At 40.0% G+C, this 23086-nt stretch overlaps 1 protein-coding gene across 7 annotated transcripts in view; it reads left to right on the top strand.

Annotated features, from left to right (window-relative positions):
- Window positions 1-23086, top strand: part of tdrd3 (tudor domain containing 3) — a 160709-nt gene that overhangs the window by 63574 nt on the left and 74049 nt on the right. For all 7 annotated transcript variants that reach the window (XR_005944469.1, XR_005944470.1, XR_005944471.1 and 4 more), the window contains 2 exons: window positions 6401-6560; window positions 11181-11306. Coding sequence is in view for 4 of the 7 variants with exons in the window: in XM_041199790.1 (XP_041055724.1) it covers window positions 6401-6560; window positions 11181-11306 (286 nt within the window). In the remaining 3 variants the exon portion in view is untranslated. The remainder of the gene's footprint in view (window positions 1-6400; window positions 6561-11180; window positions 11307-23086) is intronic.

Here is a 23086-nt window from a genome sequence, read left to right as displayed (position 1 = left end):
AGCTGTACCCTTGGTCTCTGGATTACTAATCCAGTGGCAATAGCACTGCCTCCATTCATGTTTGTTTGTTTTCTGACTCACTCCTAATCTCAGGATTCTCACACTCCCTCACTTCACATTCACTCTTTCTCACTCACTCTCGCTCTCGCACTCTGATATTCAGAACAAAAGCAATCATCGGCCTAGTAGCCTGTCAGTTGGGATGGTCTGTGTGCCAGATTGACTGTTTTGGACACTGACCATCCAAGTTGACAGCTTATTCAACCAATGACCCCAGGCTCTGGGGTTTTGCACCTTGTGCACACAGTTTACTCAGGCCCTATTGCCCTTACTACAGTCCATTTCCTGCTGAAACTCTATTCCATGCCTTTATTGCTTCCAAACACAGCTACTTCCATGTATTTTTTGGGCTAACCTAACTTTACCCCTTTGTAAGCATCAGTTCATCCAAAATTCTGCTGCTTGTGACTTATCTTACGAAACAATTACTTCTGCCTTCACTGACCTATGTTGGCTTCCAGTAGCTAAAATATTAAGTGCTTGTGTTTAAATCCCTCATGGATGTGCCCTTTGACTTATCTTTATAAGCTCCTTCAAATTCTTATAAACTGAGATGACCTCCTGCCCCTCCTTAAATACTCTCCTCTCAGTCTTGTAAAATTCCCCTCCCTTTCTCCCCAAACTTCGGCGACTATGTCTACAGAAACTCAAGGCCACTATTCTGGAATCTCTGCTCCAAATGACCCCAAAGGTAGCCAGTCCTTCAAACCCACCTCCTTGAATAAGCTTCCTAAAATCGCCTTCCTTGGCTCAGTGTCTTTTTTGATTCCATATCAGTGAAGTAGTTTGAGGCAATTTTTAATAAGTTTTTCTACATTGAAGGTGTAGTATGAATACAGGTTCTTGTTCTGTTCTTCTTTCACCTTTCCATAATCATGCAAGCTAAGGTGTCGCCTCGTTTGAGAAAACAAAATTGACATCCTCTTCCAATGCATTTGACACCTTGGCTCCCCAACTTCAGTCAATTCTGTTTGAACATTGGTCATTCACAGAAGAAATTCTTCTGTAATTAAGTACACTGAGTAAGTTTAAGTGGTGATGCTACTTTCAACATTCATACATCTGAAAGTATTTCATGGAGCCCTGTTTTCTTATTTCTCTTGTAATATTGCAGGTTTATTTTTGATGTCTTTGTGGTCATTAATTTCATTGCTGTTTGTGGGAAATTTAATATCTGCAAATTGGCTGTTACATTCCCTACATTGCAACACTGTTTCAAAAGTTCTTAGATTGTAAAGAGATTTGGGATGATCTGAAGTTGTGAATATTGCTACATAATTGCAAGTTTTTCTTTCTTTGTGCAGCATATCTCTGCTTGGCTAATATTTTTTATGAGGTCTTGTAATTTCCTGTCATAAAACGTTACAGAATAGAAACTCATCATTCTGCCTGATTATATTGTTCTCCAACAAATCATTGATAACGACTAGACGGTTTCCTGTTGGCAGGCAAATTTATTTTTGGGGGGAAATTGGTTAATCCATTATTCCTCAATTTCTTAGAGTCTGAATATGCTTGGACTCATGAGACAAAACCTCTCTGTTGGCTAATGAGATGGGAATGTGTAAATACTCATGCTGTTGCTATGGGACAGTGATTAGAGAATTAGAAATGAAGCACATTGGGGCAGAACAAAGCTTGTTTTGTCAAAGCAAAATACTGCACATGCTCAAAATAATCTGAAATCAAAACAAAATTGTTGGAAGTGCTCAGCAGGCCTGGTAGGATCTGTGGAGAGAGAAACAGTGTTCATGTTTCAGGTCAGATACCTGTCTCAGATTCTGATGAAAGGTCATTGATCTGAAATATTAACTCTCTTTCTCTCTCCACAGGTGCTGCCTAACCTGCTGAGCATTGCCAGCCCTTCCTGCTTTTATTTTTGCTTTATTTTGTATCAGGCTGTACAACTGACATCTCTGACCCTGGGTGACAACTCATTAAGGAAAATAATTTATCCCCCAGAGTGAAGTACATATGTTGCCTTTATTTTGTCAGCAGTGTGGTAGTAAAGCGGAGACTGTCCATCTTTGAATGCTGCTCTTTCAGTATATTGTGGAAACAGTTTGGGGAGGTGGTACAAAACATTCATGAGATTTCAGGATACCGAACTGTTTTTCGGGATCAGAAAAATCAAGTCCCTGGTGCAGTTGACCATTCTAATTGTGCATTATAAGTTGTGGAACAACAACGATAACTTGTATTTATATATCATGTCTTTAATGAAACACCCCAAGATGCTATATAAATACGAAGTCCTGCGTACCTGTTGCTAGCTGTGTGGAAATGCCATCAGTATTTTTTCGTTGTTCCAGGTTCCCTAGCTTAATTCTATAGCCAAGGATATAGTTCTGGCTTTGTTGCTCTCGAGAGTGTTAAAAGCACTCAAATGTGACTTCCTTCTGACAATCTGGGTGAATTTTACTCCAAGTTTTAGTTTGAAATGGAATGGATAGATGAATCACAGGCTTTAGATCAATGTTGGGCAGCCTATGCGAGTGAGTGGGCTGCTTTAGTAGCCATCCTTCATCCCAGTGGGCCGCAAGATTTAAATTGGGCATGTCCACTAACCATGACCCCATGAATAAGACTAAATACATGTAATACACACCGAATATTTCATAACAGGTTATAGAAAATGCTGAATCATTTGTATAGTAATAGAACTTCAAATGGTAAAAACAAAAGATCATGTCTCTTAACGTTGTATTTTTTTTTTGGAACCAAGATCACCTCATTGCAAATTGGGCAAAGTGGCCTCCCTTTCTGTTCAATAACAAAGTAATCCAGCTCCCAACTCTTTTACTTTTGCTGAGGGCAGAATGGTAACATAAAAAAGCGCAATCTCCCATGTCTACTGGTGTTATAACAAAGAAAGTCTCCTGGGATAGGGTAATTTTGCTAACTGCACTTGCATACCTAGAATTTGCGAGGCCTGCTGATTGAACCGTAGCAGTACTTTGATCGGATCCAGAGGGAGCGCACGGCTCTCCGTCAATGTATGCAATCAGCATGCACCTCACTTCGTGTGCCCTTGCTTTGTGTGCGTATCACTTTAGTAATACTGGTAGGAAAAGAATTACACAGATGGAAACCAGTAGAATCTGGCATCCCTGCGCATGAGCAGTAGTCAACCAAATGTCCCGCTTACTACATTCAGAACTCTGATGGGCTGCATGTTGCCCACCACTGCTTTAGATTCTCTACAAGTGAAACATCTTGTCTATGCTTAAGTAATGTGCTTGTTACCTGTGTAAATAACAGCTGCAAATAGTTGAACGTTGTTTAACTTGTAGTTTTTGTGCTTGAGTTGTGGAGTTGTCTTTGGAATAAAGCAAGTGAGGATCAAGGAATTTTTCCTTTGGAGGAGGAACAGCTATGTAGGGGTATATACAATAAGAAGATTGTAGAATCATAGGCAAGTTTGTGAAGGCTTTGAAAACCAGCATGAAGGTCATATAACCCATCTGAGACATTTGAAGCATGGCATAATGGAAATAATGAACACAAGTGTTTATGTCTTACTAATAATTGTAGATCAGTACCCTTTTATGCATGTGTGTCACTGTTTCCTAATCTGGTATTTTAAGACTCAACAAGCTTGGCTTTTTTCCTCTAGAAAAGAACAGAGAAGATTGAGAAATGACCTTCAAAATTATGAAGGGGTTGATTGGGTAGATATAGAGAAGATGTTTCCACTTGTGGGAGTCCAAAACTAGGAGATGTAATTATGAGAGTCACCAATAAGTCCAGTAAAGCATGCTTTTCTATCCATGTCACATTGAGAATGTGGAATTTGACAAGAACACACAAGAACAGACTTTCCCCGCTCTTGACAGCGTAGCTGCATTGCCTTTTTCTCTCTCTGTGTCCGCCTCCAAAAAGCAGCTGTTCCTTTTCTGTTCAAGTTATGAAAGCTGTCACCTGATTTTCATTTGGTTTTAGTTTGGGTTTCTTTTCTCCATGACAACCAGATCACATCGGCTGATTTTGGATACAGGTTTAATATGAGCACTGACCCCTCTCCGAAACATTTCCTTTCACATTCCGTTAAAGGTGACGTTTTAAAACATAACTGTCTCTTGTAAAATCTTGAATTTATAATAATTATGCTGTTACTTGTATGACTATCAGTTCTTTTAGGCATTAACATTTATTCAAATTCAGGAGGTCCCAGTCACTGGGACTATTTAAGGAGCTTTTGCTGCTTGAGTGAGAGATTCGGTTTGCAACTTAGAGATGTATCATAGGCAAGCAGAGCTCCAGCAGTTTTGGACAGCCTGGGCTTGTTTCCACTTGAGTTTAGAAGAGCAAGGGGTGACCAGATTGAAGATCCTGAATGGCCTTGACAAGGTGAACATGGAAAGGATCTTTCCTCTTGTGGGTGAGTCCAGAACTAGGAGGGGTGGCACTGTTTTAAAATTAGGGGTCACCCATATAGGACAGAGAGGAGGAGAAATTTTTTTTTGAGGGTTTTGTGACTTCGGAGCTCTCTGCCTCAGAGGGCAGTGGAGGTGGGGTCGCTGAATATTTTTAAGGCAAAGGTGGGTAGATTCTTGTTTGGCAAGGGAATCGGAGGTTATCGGGGTAGATGGGAGTGTGGAACTCAAAACACAAATGGATCAGCCATGATCTCATCAAATGGTGGATCAGGTTTGAGGGGCTGAATGGCCTACTTCTGCTCCTATTTCATATGTTTGTAATGTTAAGAAACGTAATGGGCCGTAACTTCCGTGCTCCAGGGTGTCCTACTGGGGGTGTACCCCAAAGATGCGCTGGGGAACCTCCTTTTGAAAGTTCACAAGTAAGGTTTGCATGGCCATTGCCCAGAAGTGCAAACTTCCTCTGGGCAATTGCCTTCTACTGGGAACCACCTAAAATGGGATTTAAATTGCCAACTTTGGATGGTTCTGCCTGGGTTACGTCAATAGTTACCCAGAAAAAGTTAGAATTAAAACCTCTCCTAACTTATGGGTGACTATTGAACAGATGCAGACTGACCCTCCACAAGACTCTTTTCCCCCGCCCCTTTTGATGACTACCTCAAAAGGACCAGACCACCCCCCACACCCCCGTGATGGCCCCCCCAAACCCATGGGATTCCCCTCACCTGCGCAGGGACTGATCTCTCCCCCGAAACCCCCCTCCCCCACCACGGCCAGGTCAGACTCTCATTCCACGCCCCCTCCCCCCCACCAAATGCCCAGCCCATCCGGTTTCCCCTGCTATCCCAACCTCTCGGAAAGATCCCTGACCCCCCCACAGCCTCTGAAATCTCCACTTACCTTATCCCAGGCCTGTCAAGGACATTTAACCTCAGCTGCACCTTGAAACTTGCTTGTTTCACGGCAGCTGGTGCCATTAAAAAAAAGGGGGTTGCCTACTTCCCTTCGACAGAGCTGTTCTTGGAGCTGGGCCCTGGAGATGCCCAGATCTCACCCAGCCTGAGTTGGAAGGTTGGGTGAGACAGGATGGAAAAAATTTAAGTAAAAAAAAAACTAGGAGAGGAGTGGCAGTCTGACTCTGCCACTCCCAAGGAACTTCAGACCTAATTTAAAAAAAGTTTTAAAAGGAAGAAGCGTTTTAATTGGAATGTTTTCTTTTCCTTTTCAGAAACTTGGTGAGCTTTCCCCTGGAAAAGCTCTGATTATTTGCCTGTCGATCTTTGTTAAATAAATTAACTTGATAGTTTAATCTGAAAACAAGGTCTGATGATGCAATATTTTATTGCTTGTTGAATATGAGAGAATGACTTGTGGAAGCAGAGGATAATTCAGTAGGTGGTGCTGATTGACAGTCACATTTTCTTCATTAACCTGGCCATGTTACTGAACACCTAGCTTGATATCAAGGCTATTGAAGATACTCTTTAAGGCATAGGCAGTTGGAACTTGCTTGCTACAGTGACCTTTGATGTGGCAATCAAACCTGTTAGAGTAATAAGGTGAGAAAAGGCCCAAAAATATGACACTTAATTTTGTACTTCTGGCTCCTGTCCATATGAAAATTGGGTTGAAACTTCTGTCCCTACATTTCATGTTGGGTCATTTTATAGATTGAGCTGAGGCAATGCCAGTTCCCCAAGTCCTGATGTGCAAGGAATCTTTTCCCATGCAATTATTTCAAAAAATATCATTGTCAGTTTGTGTTCCTTTTCAAATGAAATAACTGTTCAGTTAGCCTGTCAAGGTATACTTGTGTTGAAAGAATGATTCAAATCTATTTCAGTTAAGTAATTGGTAATCTAGTGCAAGATAATAAAATGCAGTTCAGTATTGCACTTGTTGAACATTAATGACCAAATATATATTTAAGTATTTTAATGACACATTTTCCATTGTAGGTTGATGAGCGAGCTTTACAGCACATAACTGAAATGGGTTTCAGCAAGGAGGAAGCACGACAGGCCCTAATGGATCACAGCAATAATTTGGAAAATGCATTAAATTTTCTTATCAACAGTGTCAAAACACCACCAGCTATGCATAATGTACCTGCAAGAGGTAAAGTCTACTTAGGATATTTTAAAGAAAACAATTGAAATGTAATTTAGGGCTGCTGAATCCACGTGAAGAATTGTATCAGCATTTTATTTCAAAAAAAAAATTTTGTTTGATTTATACTTCAAAAAAAATGTGTACTCATCAAACTCTGCTCCACTCCTACGGATATGTCAAGTATCAATGCTGAAATCATCATAGTGTCTCCTCCTCCATTCTTTCTTCTGATATTAATCTCTTTTTACTTTGTTCTGTACCTCTTCAGCTGCAAATTGGAAAATAGCAGCAATATTAGTATGAATGTTGAGAAGATATATTGAAAACTGGGATCTTTTACTTTGCTAATTGTGCTGTTAATATTGTATGTTTGTGTTGCTATGTACAATTTATAGGCTTCTGAGTTTAATACATTGTTATGGTTTTCAAAAATGCAAAAACCTTCCATGGTTAATCAAAATATTCACAAAATTAAAGAAAATCAGATCAAGATCATGTTGGTGGGGGTTGTGGGTGGTGGGGAGAGTGGTGGTGTAGATTCTAAAATGTAGAAGCCCTGAGCCTTCTAGTGTGTTTGCTTTTAACATAGCAAGAGCAGACGTCATGAACTCATGAGCTGACTGTATTCTTTGTGTGTTTGGGTTTGATCCTGTTTTCTTTTAGTCACAAGTTAACCACTTCCACAGCTCACCACCACCTTCTTAAGGGGAATTAGGCATGGGCAATAAATGCTTGCCTAGCCAGCGATGCCCACATGCCATGAATGAATTAATATATTGAAAAAACTTTTTGGATTGGTGCAAAAATATTCTAGGAAATTGGAAGCTGAGAATTTTCAGGGAGACTTTGAATACATAGCAGCTCTTATAAATGCAGAGATACAGATTCTAAGTTTGGATAGGCTTGAACTTGACCTTCAAAATCCAGACGGTTTGGGGGGCATACATCCTCCTATGTGAGTGACCACAAATTTTTTATTCTGTGTCAACTTGTGTTTTTTTATATTTGTGTTGAAACCTCCGTCCAAAATTCAAGTGACAGCTAGATCAAAAGATGCATCAAGGAAACTAGAAAAACAGTTAGTTCAACCTTGTAAGTGGACATGACAGCTGCAGAAGAAATGCTGAGGAGTGTGACATATTAAACACAGTTATTTAAAAATTGATCCTTAAAGATTGAACTTGAAAAAGATGTAGATCCTATTGTAAACTGTGCATTCAACATTCTCATTCACTGAAGAGCAATATTTGGTTACATGGATGAGTACTGAATTTTATAGCTGAAGCATTAAAATATAGTTTGCAACAAGTCTTGGGAAAAGCTCTGATTAAACCATACTTTTTGTGCTGTTGCCACTTGGGGTCACTGAACCTTAAATCCTTCTAACACAGAGAAGAGCTATGAGATGACTCCCACATGTCTGAATTAGGAGGTCAGACTGGAGAAACTTGAGTTTCTGTAGTGGAGATGGCATGACTGGTAAATGCAGCAAGCTATTTCAAATTAATTAATGACAGTGGAATAAAGGTTGAAACTAGTAGGAAACACATTTAGGACTGATGTCAAGAGGTTTTTAAGTCATCAGTGTGTGAAACAGTTTTCCAGGTGAGATTCTGAAGCCACAAACTAGAAGGATTTAAGATACGCTTAATTATTAAGAGTGGGGAGAAGTGGATTGTAGAGTCATTCCAGAAGAGTAAGATCAGTACAGGCAAATGGCCTTTCTTAGTTGACCTCTTTGTAATCTAGTTTGAGGCTCCACAGCCAGTCAGATAGTCACTTATATCGCAATTTATTGAATTTCCCAAGGATTAAATAGAACAGAACAAGAGTTAAGGGAAGTGATTGTAGTGTGGCTAAGGAGTGGTTTTAAAGGGGGCTTTGGAAAATGAGGAAATCAGTGTCAAGGTGGTGGGGTTTAGGGAGAAATTGAGCTGAGATGGTTGAAGATTCTGCACATGAGTACAGAATTCACTGGAGGCCAAAGCTGATAGATTAGAGTGCACACTCTTGGTCTTAAACTTGCAAGAGTTGTCGGGCACTGGTTGAAATAGAGATATTTGTAAACAAAGACAAAAGTTTTACTGTTGATACATTAGTGGATGGAATAATATTATTGACTGTAAAGCCCCTCACTGTTACTTCACATCAACAATGAATGTCTTGTTTATGTTTGAAGGCTGAGGGCAGGCTAGGCAGCTTGTTTCTTCTGTTTGAAGGTGAATACTTTTCGTATTTCATCTGCTGTTCGATATCCAGGATGCCATAGAGAACAAGTGAGTGACTGAAAACTGGTAAATATGGCCTGATCTCTCGGTGATCCTTTGACATTCTCAGATGTTGCAACTTGCCAACCTGAAAATGGCCCATTGATTTCCACTTTGTTTTCTGTCTGTTAACCAATCCTCAATCCAAGCTAAGAAATACCTCCAATCCCATGAGCCTTAATTTTGTGTTAGAACCTCGTGGGGCATCTTATTGAAAGCTTTTTGAGACTCCAAATGCACTTGTTTCCTCATTATCTCCCCTACCAGTTAAAATCTCAAAAAAAAAACTGTCAACAGATTTGTCAAACACTATTTCCTTTTTATAAATCTGGGATGACTGCCGAGTTGATTTTCTAAGTACGCTGTAGTGGTGATGACAGAAACATTTGTTTCATGTCTCTGTTTCCTTATTCTCCATTTTAATTTATTCTGTTCCTGACTCTAAAGGACATATATTTACTTTTGCTATTCTCTTCCTTTTTACATACTTTTGAAAATTCGAACAATCATTTTTTATGTCTCATCTAGTTTAGTCTCGTTGACCATTTTTTCTCTCTCTGTCAACTTCTGGATCATCCTTTGCTGAATCCTAAAATCTTCCCAACCCTCAGGTTTATTCATCTTTCTGGCAGTTTTTTTTTAAGCCTCTTCCTTTAATTTAACATCTTTGATTTCTCGTTAGCCACGGTTAATGGATTTTGTTATGTAAGCAAAGGCATGTTCATTGCAAAATTATCCATTATCTGTGGTCATAATTTAATTTTCCAGTTTACTTTAGCTAGCTTGCCCCTCATACCAGTCTACTTTGCTTTGTTCAGATTTAAGACCCTACTTTCAGCCTTAATTGAATCACTCAAAATCAGTGTAAAATTCTATAATGTTAAAGCCCCCTTTTTACTTCGAGGTTTAATTTTACACAATGCTAGACCTAAAATAGCTTGTTCCCAGGTTGGTTCCTCAAAAAATTCAGGAAAACTATTGAATGTATTTCATGAATTCGCACTCTCCACCAGTAGCGCAGATTTGCTTTGTGCAGTCTATATGAAGATTAAAGCCCCTCATGATTACTATATTAGCCTTGTTATGTGCACCACTAATTTCCTAATGTTTGCTCTGCCCAACACTAAAGCTACTGTTTGGGGTCCATAAACTAATCCCACAATTGTTTTCTGTCCCTTGTTGTTTCTTATCTCTATGATTGGTTTTCCGAACTAAGACCCTTTTTCTTTCTTGTCTTCATTCCATCCTTTATCACGAGGGCTCCCTTCATTTATCCTTTTCCATTTTGCCTTTCAGTTCTGCAAGTCAAGTACCCGAGAATATTTAATTCCGAAACTTGGTCGCTCTGCAACCACATCTCTGTAATTGCTATTAGGTCAACCCGTTTAGTTTTGTCTTTGCAGTTGAGTTGCCTGTTTTATCTCGAATAACTAACTTTTTTTCTAATTTTTACTGATATCATCATAGTCAGTCATGCCCTATTATCTTTGTTAAGCTCCCTGTCTTTTGTTGACATATTCTGTATAACTTTAGTTAAATCACTCATTTACTCAACAACCTGACATTTATATTTGCTTTTGAATTTATCCTTTCCTCAACCCTTCTGCCTCCCTGTCCCACCACCCTCACCTTCATTAATTTAAAGCTCTATCTACTGCCAGGTTGTTTCAACACTGTGATTCTTCAAACCAGAATCTTTCCTTTACCTTGTCCTTATCTCATCTTTTATTTTCAGAGCTACGTCCGCCCCCACCCTCACCTTCCACTTCTCTGTTTGGCCTCCCTGTTCTAAAGGTCAAATATCCTGGGATGTTTCATTCGTAACATTAGTTACTCTGCAGTCATACTTCCAAAATAGCTTTTTGGTTTAAGATTATTGGATGAGGTTGGAGTGAGGCCATGGAATGATATGCAAACAAGGATTAGGATTTTAAAATCTAAGACATTGCTAGATCAGGAACCAGTGAGCATGAGTGATGAGTGAATGGAAATCCGTGAATGAGAATACGTGCAGGAGAGTTTTCTATGAGCTTAAGTTATGGAGGGCGTATGTTTGGAGCACGACCAGGAGAGCATTTGAATAGTGAAGTGTAGATATAGCAATGGTAAGGATGAGGATTAGCTACTTGACTTCTCTGGCTGAATACTGAACCAGACGTTTGCAATTAGCTGCCACTTCATTCAAGAAGCCAGTTTTTTTTTTAAAGGCCCTAGCAGTTTTTGTGGCATCAATAAACTATTGTTTCAAATGTATATGGCTGTTGTATTTAATTTATAAATGTGTTCAGGCTGAATGCACAGTGTTCACTTAATGTGTTTGTTTTTAATTGAAAACTTTCTTTTGTTTGATATTGTTTAGGAAAGGGAAGAGGCCGAGGCAGATCAAGACCTGAAGAAGATGATGGTGTAGCAAATGCGAGACCATCTGCACCCAGCACATTATTTGACTTCTTAGAATCAAAGATGAGCTCCTTGAGTGTTGAAGGTAGGTGTATTTTTTTGCACCACGAGGAAGAAGCATGTTTAAATTGGAGATTGCTTTTGAACTTGCCTAGTTCAAGATTCTTTGAAAATAATAACTAGTTTATGTTAAATTGAGATTTTTCTTAGTAATTCATGGGCTGTGGATATCGCTGCAGAGGCCAGCATTTATTGCTCATCCCTAGTTTTCCTCAACTCTCCCATCAACTTATCAACATCCTGGGAGTTACCATTGACCAGGAACTTAACTGGACTAGCCATGTAAATGCAGTGGCTGCAAGAGCAGTTCAGATGCTGGGAATCCTGCAGCGAGTAACTTGCATTCAGACTCTCCAAAGGCTGTGCACCATCTACAAGGTAAAAGTCAGGAGTGTGATGGAATACTGTCCACTTGTTGGATGAGTGCAGCTCCAGTGACACTCAAGAAGCTCAACACCATCCAGGACAAAGCAGCCCGTTTGATTGGCAACCCATCCACAAACACTTCACTCCCTCCATCACTGATGCATACTGGCAGCAGTGTGTACTACAATATGCACTGCAGGAGCTCAACAAGCTTCCTTGCACAGCACCTTCCAAAGCCACGACCTCTACCACCTTGAAGGACAAGGGCACAAGATGCATGGGAACACCACCACCCATAAGTTCCCCTCTGCTACACGTCATTTGGACTTGGAACCATACCACCTTCAGTGTTGCTGGATCAAAATCCTGGAACTCCCTAACAGCATTGTTGGTGGATCTCCACCAGATGGATTGCAGCAGCTCCAGAAGGCGGCTCATCGTCATCACCTTGAGGGCAATTAGTGATGAGTGACAAATGCTGGCTTTTGTCAGTGACATTTGCAGCCCATGAAAGAATAAAATAAATCCTCTTGAGTTGGTTTAAGCCAAATATTCTTCCTGACCAGTGTGACCCATACATGAATATTTATTGAGTTTGTGCATTTGACATCAATGGAAGCCTGTAATGAAATACATGCTCAGGATCTCTTGCATTTTGGAAGGTAATCCTATAGGTATGGATGCTGATTTGTATGTAAGAAAATACCGCTCTGTGTTTTGTTTTTGAGATATCTTCAAGTTTGGGACAACAGTAAACATTATCTTCTTTGTAAAATGAAGACCTTTGCCTTCCGTTGTGTGGGTGTGTGTGTCTCCTTAAATTCATGATGCTGATATGAAATGTTTATCTTTCATATAGTCAACGAGATGAACAATTGAATACTTATTCTTAGCTCTCCATTCTAAAACTATCTAAGTGGCTTCCGTGATCAAAGTAGCATTAATTCAACACGTTTGTGATCGCCGTTGATTTTGTTGTGTGGTAGAGCTAATTTTTTCCAAGGGTAGCTTTTTGGAGACATGCACAAGTCTCAGGAAATTATAGCATGACAAATAATGGCAGAAGTCAGCCACACAATTTCCAGCCGTGTCTGGACAATAATGGGCCAGAACTTGCTGAAAAAATGTGTGGGTTCATGGCACCTGCTGTTGTTGGTTGTGTATCAAACCCCGCAATTTCAGTGAGGAAGAACTATGCCATGATTTGTGAATTACCACAAATTGCTCTGCATTAACTGAGCAGAAATAGAAGCTCCATGTTCATTAAGTGTTTTTTGCTGGATTTGCACAGTAAATAGAAATGAATCTTATCTCCATCATTCCAGGCTGGTAATTCATGTTGTAATGACCCTGTAAAAGACATGATTTATGGTCTTTCCCTTGGTCGCAAACAAAAGAATGAACAAGGTTAAAAGTCAGTCAGGTTGTGAAGGCGTGCTTATGAAAAACACTGTTGCTTTGTTTAAACCGCGACCTGACATTTCTGAGGTACCAGATGCCCTTTTGGCATTGCCATACCATTGTGAATTTCCAATTGCAGCAACTTACAGCACGTGAATAAAACTATCTGAAGGGAAAAATAATCAAGTTCACATTGCACACTGAGATTTGCTGCTGCAGCTATTTCTGGGCCGATAATGGCTTACGCCTTAGATGGCGCAACTTTTCAGCAAAGTTTGGGCCATTGATGCAGCTGATAGCAAGTATTTAACAAAGTCGCAATGATTTTTAGTTCGATGATAGTGTAGTTTGTTTATTTTTAAGTAAAGTATTAATGGTAAAAGTTTATTTGGTTTCGTAAAGCATGGGCAGTTTCTTTGGAATAACCTTTGTTAGTAAAGCACAGGAGTCATCCAAGTTTTCATTCTTATGGTTGGAGCAGTGTTGACAGCTAAGGGTTTTTTCTCTCTGCTTTATTGGCACTTTTATTTTCCCAAATTCATTGTACATGATTTATATGTTAAAATGAGTTCTATGGATGTTTCTTAACTTCATTCATTTTTTTTGAAAATGGCTTGGCCATCAATCCCATTTTGTTCTGGATGGTTTTGGCAGTATCTTTGTGCAATTCAGTTAGTTCAGTTCACTTAATGCCAGTTTCAGCATCCTTTTCAATGAATGGTGCACGCAAAAGCTGTTTTTGCTGTTTTATGTACAACTATGAAAGGTCAACCCTGGGATAAATTCAGCCAAGAGAATACATTGCAAATGTCTCATTCACAAGGAAGCTTTACAATTACTGATGGGCTTTAAATCTTCTAGGTGGAGAGGATGTCAATTCAAACTTCCATTGGAAGTTGAACCTCTTAATGTAGGTGAGGGTGTTGATTGCATGCAAACACCTGAACCAGGTGACATTAATTCTGTGAGCTTCGTGCCCAGGCAGCTGAAGGCTCAGCCACAGATATTGGAACAATGAAAATCAGATGGTGCTTTGGAAGCTGGAATTAGAGGAAGGCAGATATCTCAAGGGTTGTGGGACTGGAGGAGGTTACAATAAAGGTGAGGTCATGGAAGGATTTGTAAACCAGGAAGAAAATTTTAAAATCAAGGTGTTGCTTCACCGGGAATTATTCTCAAGTCAACGAGCATGGCTGATGGACAAATGGGACTTATGCGAGTTTGGACACCATCGGCAGTGAATGATTCGAGTTTACCAAGGGTATAACGTGTGAGGTCAGCAAGGAGTGCATTGGAATACTCAGGGCCCAAAGGTAACAAAGTCACGATTTTTGTTAATTTTTCCATGGGATGTGAGTGTTGCTGGCAAGGCCAGCATTTGTTGTCCATCCCTAATAGCTCTTGAGGTGGTGGTGGTGAGCCACCTTGAAATGCTGTAGTCCATCTGATGTAGGTACATCCACTGTGCTGTTATGAAGGGAGCTCCAGGACTTTGAGCCACTGACATAGGAATTAGGAACAGGTGTAGGCTACTTAGCCCTTCGAGCCAGCTCCACTATTCAGTAAAGATTATGGCTGATCTGATTTTTAACCTCAACTCCACATTCCTACCTACCCCCAATAACCGTTCATCCCCTTACTTATCATGAATCTATCTACCTCTGCCTTAAATATATTCAAAGATTTTTCTTCCACTGCTTTTTTGAGGAAGAGAGTTCCAAAGACTCCTGACACTCACAACAAGCTTTTCCTCATCTCTGCCATAAATGGGTGACACCTTAGTTTTTAAAAAGTGACCCCTAGTTCCAGATTCTCACACAAGAGGAAACATCCTTTCTGCCTCCACCCAGTCAAGACCCCTCAGGATCTTTTATTTTTCAATCAAGTCGCCATTTACTCTTCTAAACTCCAGCGAATACAAGCCAAGCCTGTCCAGCCTTTTCTCATAAGACAACCCGCCCATTCCAGCTATTAGTCTAGTAAACCTTCTTTGAACTGCTTCCAATGCATTTACATCCTTCCTTAAATAAGGAGACCAATACTGTACACAGTATTACAGATGCTCTGTATAACTGAAGCAGAACCACTTACTCTTGTTTTCAATTCCCCCCCAGAAATGATAACATTCTATTAGCTTTGCTAATTCCTTGATGCAGCTGCATTGTAACCTTTTGTGCACAAGGACATCTAGATCACCCTGCATCTCTGAGCTCTGCAATCTCTTGCCATTTAGATAATATGCTTTTTTTGTTCTTCCTGCCAAAATTTTCACATTTTCACACATTGCACTCCATTTACCAGATCTTTGCCCATTCAACTAACATACCTGTATCCTTTTGTAGCCTCTTTATGCCCTCATCACCGCTTACTTTCCTACCTATTTTTGTGTCATCGGTAACTTTAGCAACCATACCTTTGGTCCTTCATCCAAATAATTTATTTAGATTGTAGAAAGTTGAGGATTCAGCACTGATCCCTGTGACATGTCATTTGTTACATTTTGCCAACCAGAAAATGACCACTTTATCCCTCCTGTCTGTTTCATGTTAGCTAGCTAATCTTCTATTCAAGCCAACATGTTAACCCCTATACTATGAGCTTTTATTTTCCTGCAATAACCTTTGTTGTGGCACTTTATCAAATGCTTTCTGGAAATCTAAGTATAGAACACCCACTGGTTCCCCTTTATCCACAGCACATGTTACTTCTTCAAAGAACTCCAATAAATTGGTTAAACATGATTTCCCTTTCACAAAAACATGTTGACTTTGCCTGATTTCCTTGAATTTATCTTATTGGCAGTTGTAATGTCTTTAATGATGGGGAAAATGTTTGAAACTATGACAGATGTTAAGCTAACTGGCCAATAGTTTCCTGCTTTGTCTCCCTTTTTGAATAAAGGAGTTACATTAGCTCTTCTCCAATCTCATGAAACTTTCCCTGAATATAATGAATTTTGGAAAATTAAAACTAATACATCAACTATCTCACTAGCCAATTTTAAGACCCTAGGATGAAGTCCATCAGGACCCGGGGACTTGTCAAATAGGCCACCTTAGTGATGATGTGGATATGTCGTCGGGGCCGACTTGGGGTCAAGTATGACACCAAGTTTGCGAGCAGTCTGGTTTCGCTTTACAGTTGCTAAGGAGATAAACGGATAAGGTGGAACCAGTGAATGTAGTATATTTGGGTTTTCAAAAAACATTCGATATGGTGCCACATATAGGTTATTACACAAAATTTGGGCTCATGGGATTGGGGAGTAGGGATAGAGGATCGGCTACTGGACAAAATGCAGAGTAGGAATAAGCATATCATTTTCAGGTTGACAGGCTTAACTAGTGGAATACTGCCAGGATTGGTTTTTGTGCCTTAACCATTTAGAATCTATATCCCTGACTTAAATGAGTGAGCAAAGTGTAATATATTCAAGTTTGCTGACAATATAAAGTTAGGTGGGAAAGTAAGCTGCACAAAGGATGCAAAGAGCCGACCAAAAGGATATGCAAAAGTTAAATGACTTGGCAAGAAGGTAGTGGATAGAATATAATGTGGAAAAGTTTGAAGTTATCTGCTTTACTCAGAAAAATAGAGAAGCAGAATATTTCTTTAAATGTTGGGAGACGGGAAAATGTTGGTACGCATAGGCACTTGAGTATACTTGTACACAGATCACAAAGTTAATGTGCAGGTACAGAAAGCAAATTGTATGTTCCACTACAATTCCTTTAGTAAATTAAACTTATACTGTTTGGTGTTTAGAAGAATTAGATGATTGCATTGACCATATAAAATTCTTAAATGGTTTGACAGTACAAATGCTAAGAGGGTGTTTCCTCTGACTGTGGAGCCTAGAACTAGGAATAGTTTCAGAATATGGGGGTGGCTATTTAGGACTGAGATGTGAAGTTTCTTCACTCAAAGCTTCGTGAGCCTTGGGGATTCTCTACCCCAGATAGCTGTAGATGCTGATTTGTTGAGTATATTCAAGACAGAATATGGTCATGAAGGGTACTGAGAAATGTGAGGTTAGTGTGCGAAGGTCTAGTTGAGGTAGAAGAGCAGACATTATTGTATCGAATGGCAGAGCAGGTTCTAAGGATTGATTGGTCCTTTTCTGATTTCTTGTGTTATGATCTTCGTGCAGTCTAAATAAAACTACTGTATAGTATGCAATTCACACCAGAACATGACCATTCTGAAAATGAGGGCACCGAATGAAATTCCCATTGGTGTGGTGTCTCTTATTTACAGTATTCACTGTAATTTCAAATATGAGGATACTTTAAATGAAGGAAAATGATCGAGCATGTAAAATTTTCCTCACCTTTCACACGTCAGTATTGCACCAGTCCACCCTTGTAAAGCAGTAGGTTTCCTTGAACTTGCGAGAGTGGTTAAGAATCTGATCCAAGATTTCAGTTTTGTCAAAATGAGCTGTTGCTTTGTTGCAATCTGAAGCTTTATAGTATATCAGAGGTACAGACCATGTAGATGAAATCAGTCTGTAGTTTTGTATTTTTATGAACATGCCTAGAACCACAATATCAATTGATCTTGGTATTTCAATAATGCATAATACTTTATGAAAAAGAGGGGCTTCATTTCACAGTTCGATAGGAAGTGCTGAAAAGCTTCAGGTAACTTATAATTGCTGTATGTTAACAGATTCTTCAATCTTATTATGTATGCATTTTCATCAATACAGTGCCCATTTGGGGAAAAAAACTAGAAGCCTGTTGTTTAATTATTTTGGTGGCAATAGGTATATGTTGGACCAGAATTTACTGGAGAAGGGCAAAGCTACTGGAAATGCTAGCTGATAATAGGCAGGGCAACAGGGTACTTATGGACCTTTATGAATGAGATGATCAACTGCATACTTTTTCAACCAATGTGATTTGCAGATTGAGAAATAAACAAGGAGGAATGAGGAGGAGGGTGAATTGAAGTGGATGAATTCAATCTCAAATCAGGTACTGAAAAAAAAAAGGAAAAGAAGTTTGGATTAAGGGAGGAAAAAAGGAAAAGTAAGATTCGAAATTAAAAATGGGACTTAATTAAATCTCCAAAGTAATTCAGTATTTTATGGAATGAGGTTACACTCTTTTCATTGTTTTCTTTTTGAGCCAAAGAGGTCGATGTGCTGTCACAAATAATTATCATGTTGTTTAAAGGATATTTGCACTATTAAATACTAAACTTAACTTTGATTTCCCATTAAATTTTCAAAATAATGTTCAAATACAGCAACTTCATTAAACCGATAGGGAAATTAAAGGGGAAAAGTCATTTTTGCAAAACTAATGGCGGAGTCGCACAAGTGTGCAACTTGTGGCAATTTGCTATTCACCAGGTAACTGTTTCCTTGCCATAAACTACTGGCTAATTTGCACATTAATAGCATGTCTGCTGGTTAAGCAACGTCTTGATTTTAAAATTCTCATCCTTAATTTCAAATTCCTCCATGGCTTCGCCCTTCCCCGTCTCTGTTATCTCCTCCAGCCCCACAATCCTCTGTGATATTTATGCTCTCCTAATTCTGGTCTCTTTTGCGTTCCCGATTTTAATTGCTCCATCATTGATGGCCACACCTTCAGTTATCATGGTTCAGAACTTTGGGATACCTTTTCTACACCTCTCTGCTTCTCTACCTTGCTTTCCTCTTTTGAAGATGCTCCTTACAGCCTTTGTCTTTGAACTTTTGGTCATCTATCTAATATCTCCCTTTATGACTGTCGTGTTATATTTTATAATGCTTCAGTGAAGCACCTTGGGATATAACGTTAAAGGTGCTGTGTAAATATAATTTGGTGTGTTCAGATGCTATTGTATTTTTCAGCAAATCCCAGTTCATTGTTTTTGCAGGCAAAAAAATCCAAGGAATTGATGCTAATTAATAGCTCTTTGTGAAATTTAATGTTGCCTTGACCCAGATATTCTAATAAAGCATGACTAATTATTTCAGGATAACTACAAATAAGTTACTGAACAGTTGATCATCTTAACCTCATGATGTTATGAGGAACCAACATACTGAAAGTGACAAGATCTAACTAGATTATTCTGAGGAATTGATAATCTCAGATAACTGATCTCAAATCAGGATGCTAAGAAACTAATGGGCTTTTGTTAATTGTTATGCTCAGAGAAACTTGGAAGTTTCAACCCCAAAATATTAAGGATGTTTGCAAAAAGTTTAAATGGTTTTTGAATGCAGCTACTCTACTATAAAGGTTATGATTTAAAATGCGTGGTCACTGGTGTATACAGAAATATCTATATATTGAGTAGGGTTGTTCTGCTGTTCCTGTACTGAAATGCTAGGCCCTAGGAACATGCAATATCATAAAATAGTTATGGCACAGGAGGAGGCCATTTGGCCCATCAAGGCTGGGTCACTGCAAGAGCAATTTAGTTAGTCCTACTCCTTGGTCCTTTGCTGTGGCCCTGCAATTATTTTCCCTTTTTAAGGGAAATTTTATCCAGTTTCCTTTTGAAAGCAGTAATTTAATCTATCTCCACCACCTTTTCAAGCAGTGCATTACAGATTGTAACCACGTACTCGAAGATTTTTCTCATGCCACCTTCGGTTCTTTTGACAATCTATGCTGCCTAGTTCTTGATCCTTTTGCCAATGGGAACAGTTTCTCTCTAATCTTTCTCGACTCCTCATGATTTTAAACACCTCTATCAAAACTCTTCTCAGCCTTCTCTTTAAGAAGAACGATCCCAGCTTCTTCAATGTTATCCACTTAACTGAAGTTCCTCAACCTTGGAACTATTCTTGCAAATCTTTTCTGCACTCTCACTGATGCTTTCACACCCTTAGGAAAGTGTGGTGTCCAGAATTAGATGCAACATGACAGTAATCCAGTGTTTTATACAGGTTCAACAAAACTTTGTACCCTCTCCCTTGATTTATAAAGCCCAGGACCCTGTATGCCTAATTAACCACTTTCTCAACTTGCCCTTCCACTTTCAACACTCTGTGCACATAACTTCCCATGTCTCTGTTTCTGCATTCCTTTTAGAATTGTATCCTTTACTTTATAGCCTTTCCTTGTTCCTCCCATTAAATTGTCCCACCTTACACTCCTTTGAATTATATTGCACCTGCTACATGTCTGCCCATTCCACCTTTTTATACGTTTATATCCTCTTGAAGTCTATCATTATCTGATTCTCAGTCTACTATACCACATTTTGTGTCATTTGCAAATTTTGAAACTGTGCCCTGCACACCCAAATCTAGGACCTTAGTATAGATCAAAAAAAGCAGTGATCCTAGGATCGATCCCTGCTGAACCCGACTACGTACTGTCCTCCAGTCTGAAAACAATCGATTACACACTGTTTCCTGTCATTCGGCCAACTTCATGTCCGAGCTGCAACTGATCCTTTATATTCCATGGGTTCGAACTTAGCAGACAAGCTTGTTACGTAGCACTTTATTAAACACCTTTTAGAAGCACAACTACACAGAATACACCAGCACCATTATCCTTGTAAACCCTCTGGTAACTCATCAAAAAACTCAATTTAAGTTAGTTAAAATATTTTGCTTTCTACAAATCTTTGCTGGCTTTCCTTAAGCAATCCATATTTGTGCAAGTGAACCTTAATCCTGTCCTGGATTGTCATTTCTTAAAGTTTTCCCTTCACCAAGGTTAATTCGACTGGCTTGTTGTTAGTTGCTTGGCTTATCCTTACACTCTTCTTTAAACAAGGGTGTAACATTTGCAGTTCTCCAGTCCCCTGAAACCACTTCAGTATCGAAGGAAGATTGGAAAATTATGGTCGTACCTCTGCAATTTCAACCCTCAGTTCCCTCAACATCCTCCGGTGCCTCCCATTGGCCCTGGTGATGTAATCAAGCTCTTTAAGTACATTCAGCCTTTCTAGTACCTCTGCTTTATTGGTTTTTAGCCTATTTTAGTTCTCAGCTATGTCTTTTGCTCTGACTTTGCATCCTCTTGCTTAATAAAGACAGATGCAAAGCACTCCTTCAGCATCTCAGCCATGCCCTTTGCTTCCATGCGTAGATCTTTTTGGTCCCTAGTCGACCTCACCCCTCCTCTTACCACCCTTTTACTATTTATATGCCAGTGGAAGACTTTTGGATTCCCCTTTTTTTAGCTGGCAGTCTCTTTGCCCCTTTTATTTCTCTTTACACTTCCCTTTTGAACTTTTTATATTAAGCCTGGTTCTCACTTGTATTCACAGCATCTGTTTCTGCCTCACCTTTTCATCTCTTTTATCATCTGGGGTGCTGTGGCTTTGGTTAGCCTGCCTTTTCCCCTCATCTAAATGTCCCTCAACTGTAGCCGAACCATCTATTTAAGGGCAGTCCGTGGTTCAAATTTACGTTGGCCAGATCTGTTCTCAACCTCCTGAAATTGACCCTCCTTCACTTGAGTATTGTTACTCTAAATTGCTTCTCGGCCTTTTCCATAGCTAATCTAAATCTTATGATGCAATGATCACTTGCCCTAACTTGTCCCAGACTAACACTTGATTCACTTGACTCACCTCACTTCCCAGAACCAGATGCAGCATTGCCTCCTTCCTCATTGTGCCTGAAATGTACTGAAAACTCTCCCGAGCGCACTTCAAACTCTTTCCCCTGTCGACCCTTACACTTTTTAAAATTCATTCGTGGGATGTGGGTGTCGCTGGCTAGGCCAGCATTTATTGCCCACCCCTAATTGCTCTTGTGAGCTGCCTTCTTGAACCACTGCAATGCCTGTGCTGTAGGTACACCCACAGTGCTGTTAGGGATGGAGTTCCAGGATGTTTAACCCAGTGACAGTGAAGGAATGGCGATATATTTCCAAGTCAGGGTGGTGAGTGGCTTGGAGGGGAACTTGCAGGTGATGCTGTTTGCATGTGTCTGCTGCCCTTGTCTTTCTAGGTGGTAAAGGTGATGAGTTTAAAAAGTGCTGTCTAAGGAGACTTGGTGAGTTCCTGTAGTGTATCTTTAGATGGTACACACTGCTGCCGCTGTTCTTCTGTGGTGAAGGGAGTGAATGTTTGTGGAAGGGATGTCAATCAAGTGGGCTGCTTTGTCCTGGATGGTGTCAAGCTTCTTGAGTGTTGTTGAAACTGCACTCATCCAGGCAAGTGGAGAGTATTCCATCAGAATCCTGACTCGTGCCTTGCAGACAGTGGACAGGCTTTGGGGAGTCAGGAGGTGAGTTAGTCGCTGCAGGATGCCTAGCTCTGTAGTATTTATGTGGCTAGTCCAGTTCAGTTTCTGGCCAATGTTAACCCCCAGGATATTGATAGTGGGGGAATTCAACGATGGTAATGCTATTATTGAACATCAAGGGGCAGTGGTTAGATTCTCTCTTGGAGGGGGTCATTGCCTGCCACTTGTTTGGCACAAATGTTACCTGCCACTTGTCATCCCAAGACTGGATATTGTCCAGGTCTTGCTGCATTTGGACATGAACCGCTTCAGTATCTGAGGAGTCGCAAATGGTGTTGAATGTTGTGCAATCATCAGCCAACATCCCCACTTCTGACCTGAAAGAAAGGTCAGAAGTGGGGATGTTGGCTGATGATTGCACAACATTGAAGCAACTGAACATGGTTAGGCCTAGGACACTACCGTGAAGAATACCTGCAGTGATGCCCTGGAACTGGGCTGATTGACCTCCAACAACCACAACCATCTTCCTTTGTGCTAGGTATGACTCCAACCAGTAGAATTTTCCCCCGATTCCCATTGACTCCGGGTTTGCGAGGGCTCCCTGATGCTACACTTGGTCAAATACTACTTTGATATCAAAGGCAGTCACTCTCACCTCATCTCAAGTTCAGCTCTTTCGTCCATGTTTAAACCAATGCTGTACTGAGGTCAGGAGCTGAGTGACCCTGGCGAAACTCAAACGGAGCGTCAGTGAGCAGGATATTGCTAAGCAAGTGCCACTTGATAACACTGTTGATGACCTCTTCCATTGCTTACTGATGATTGAGAGTAGTTTGATGTGGTAAACGATGGGTTGGATAGGTCCTGCTTTTTGTGTACAG

This window comes from Carcharodon carcharias, chromosome 11, assembly GCF_017639515.1.
Source record: "Carcharodon carcharias isolate sCarCar2 chromosome 11, sCarCar2.pri, whole genome shotgun sequence".
Classification (NCBI taxonomy): domain Eukaryota; kingdom Metazoa; phylum Chordata; class Chondrichthyes; order Lamniformes; family Lamnidae; genus Carcharodon; species Carcharodon carcharias.
The sequence above is the reverse complement of the archived record's forward strand: the minus strand, read 5'-3'. Positions and strand labels throughout refer to the sequence as shown.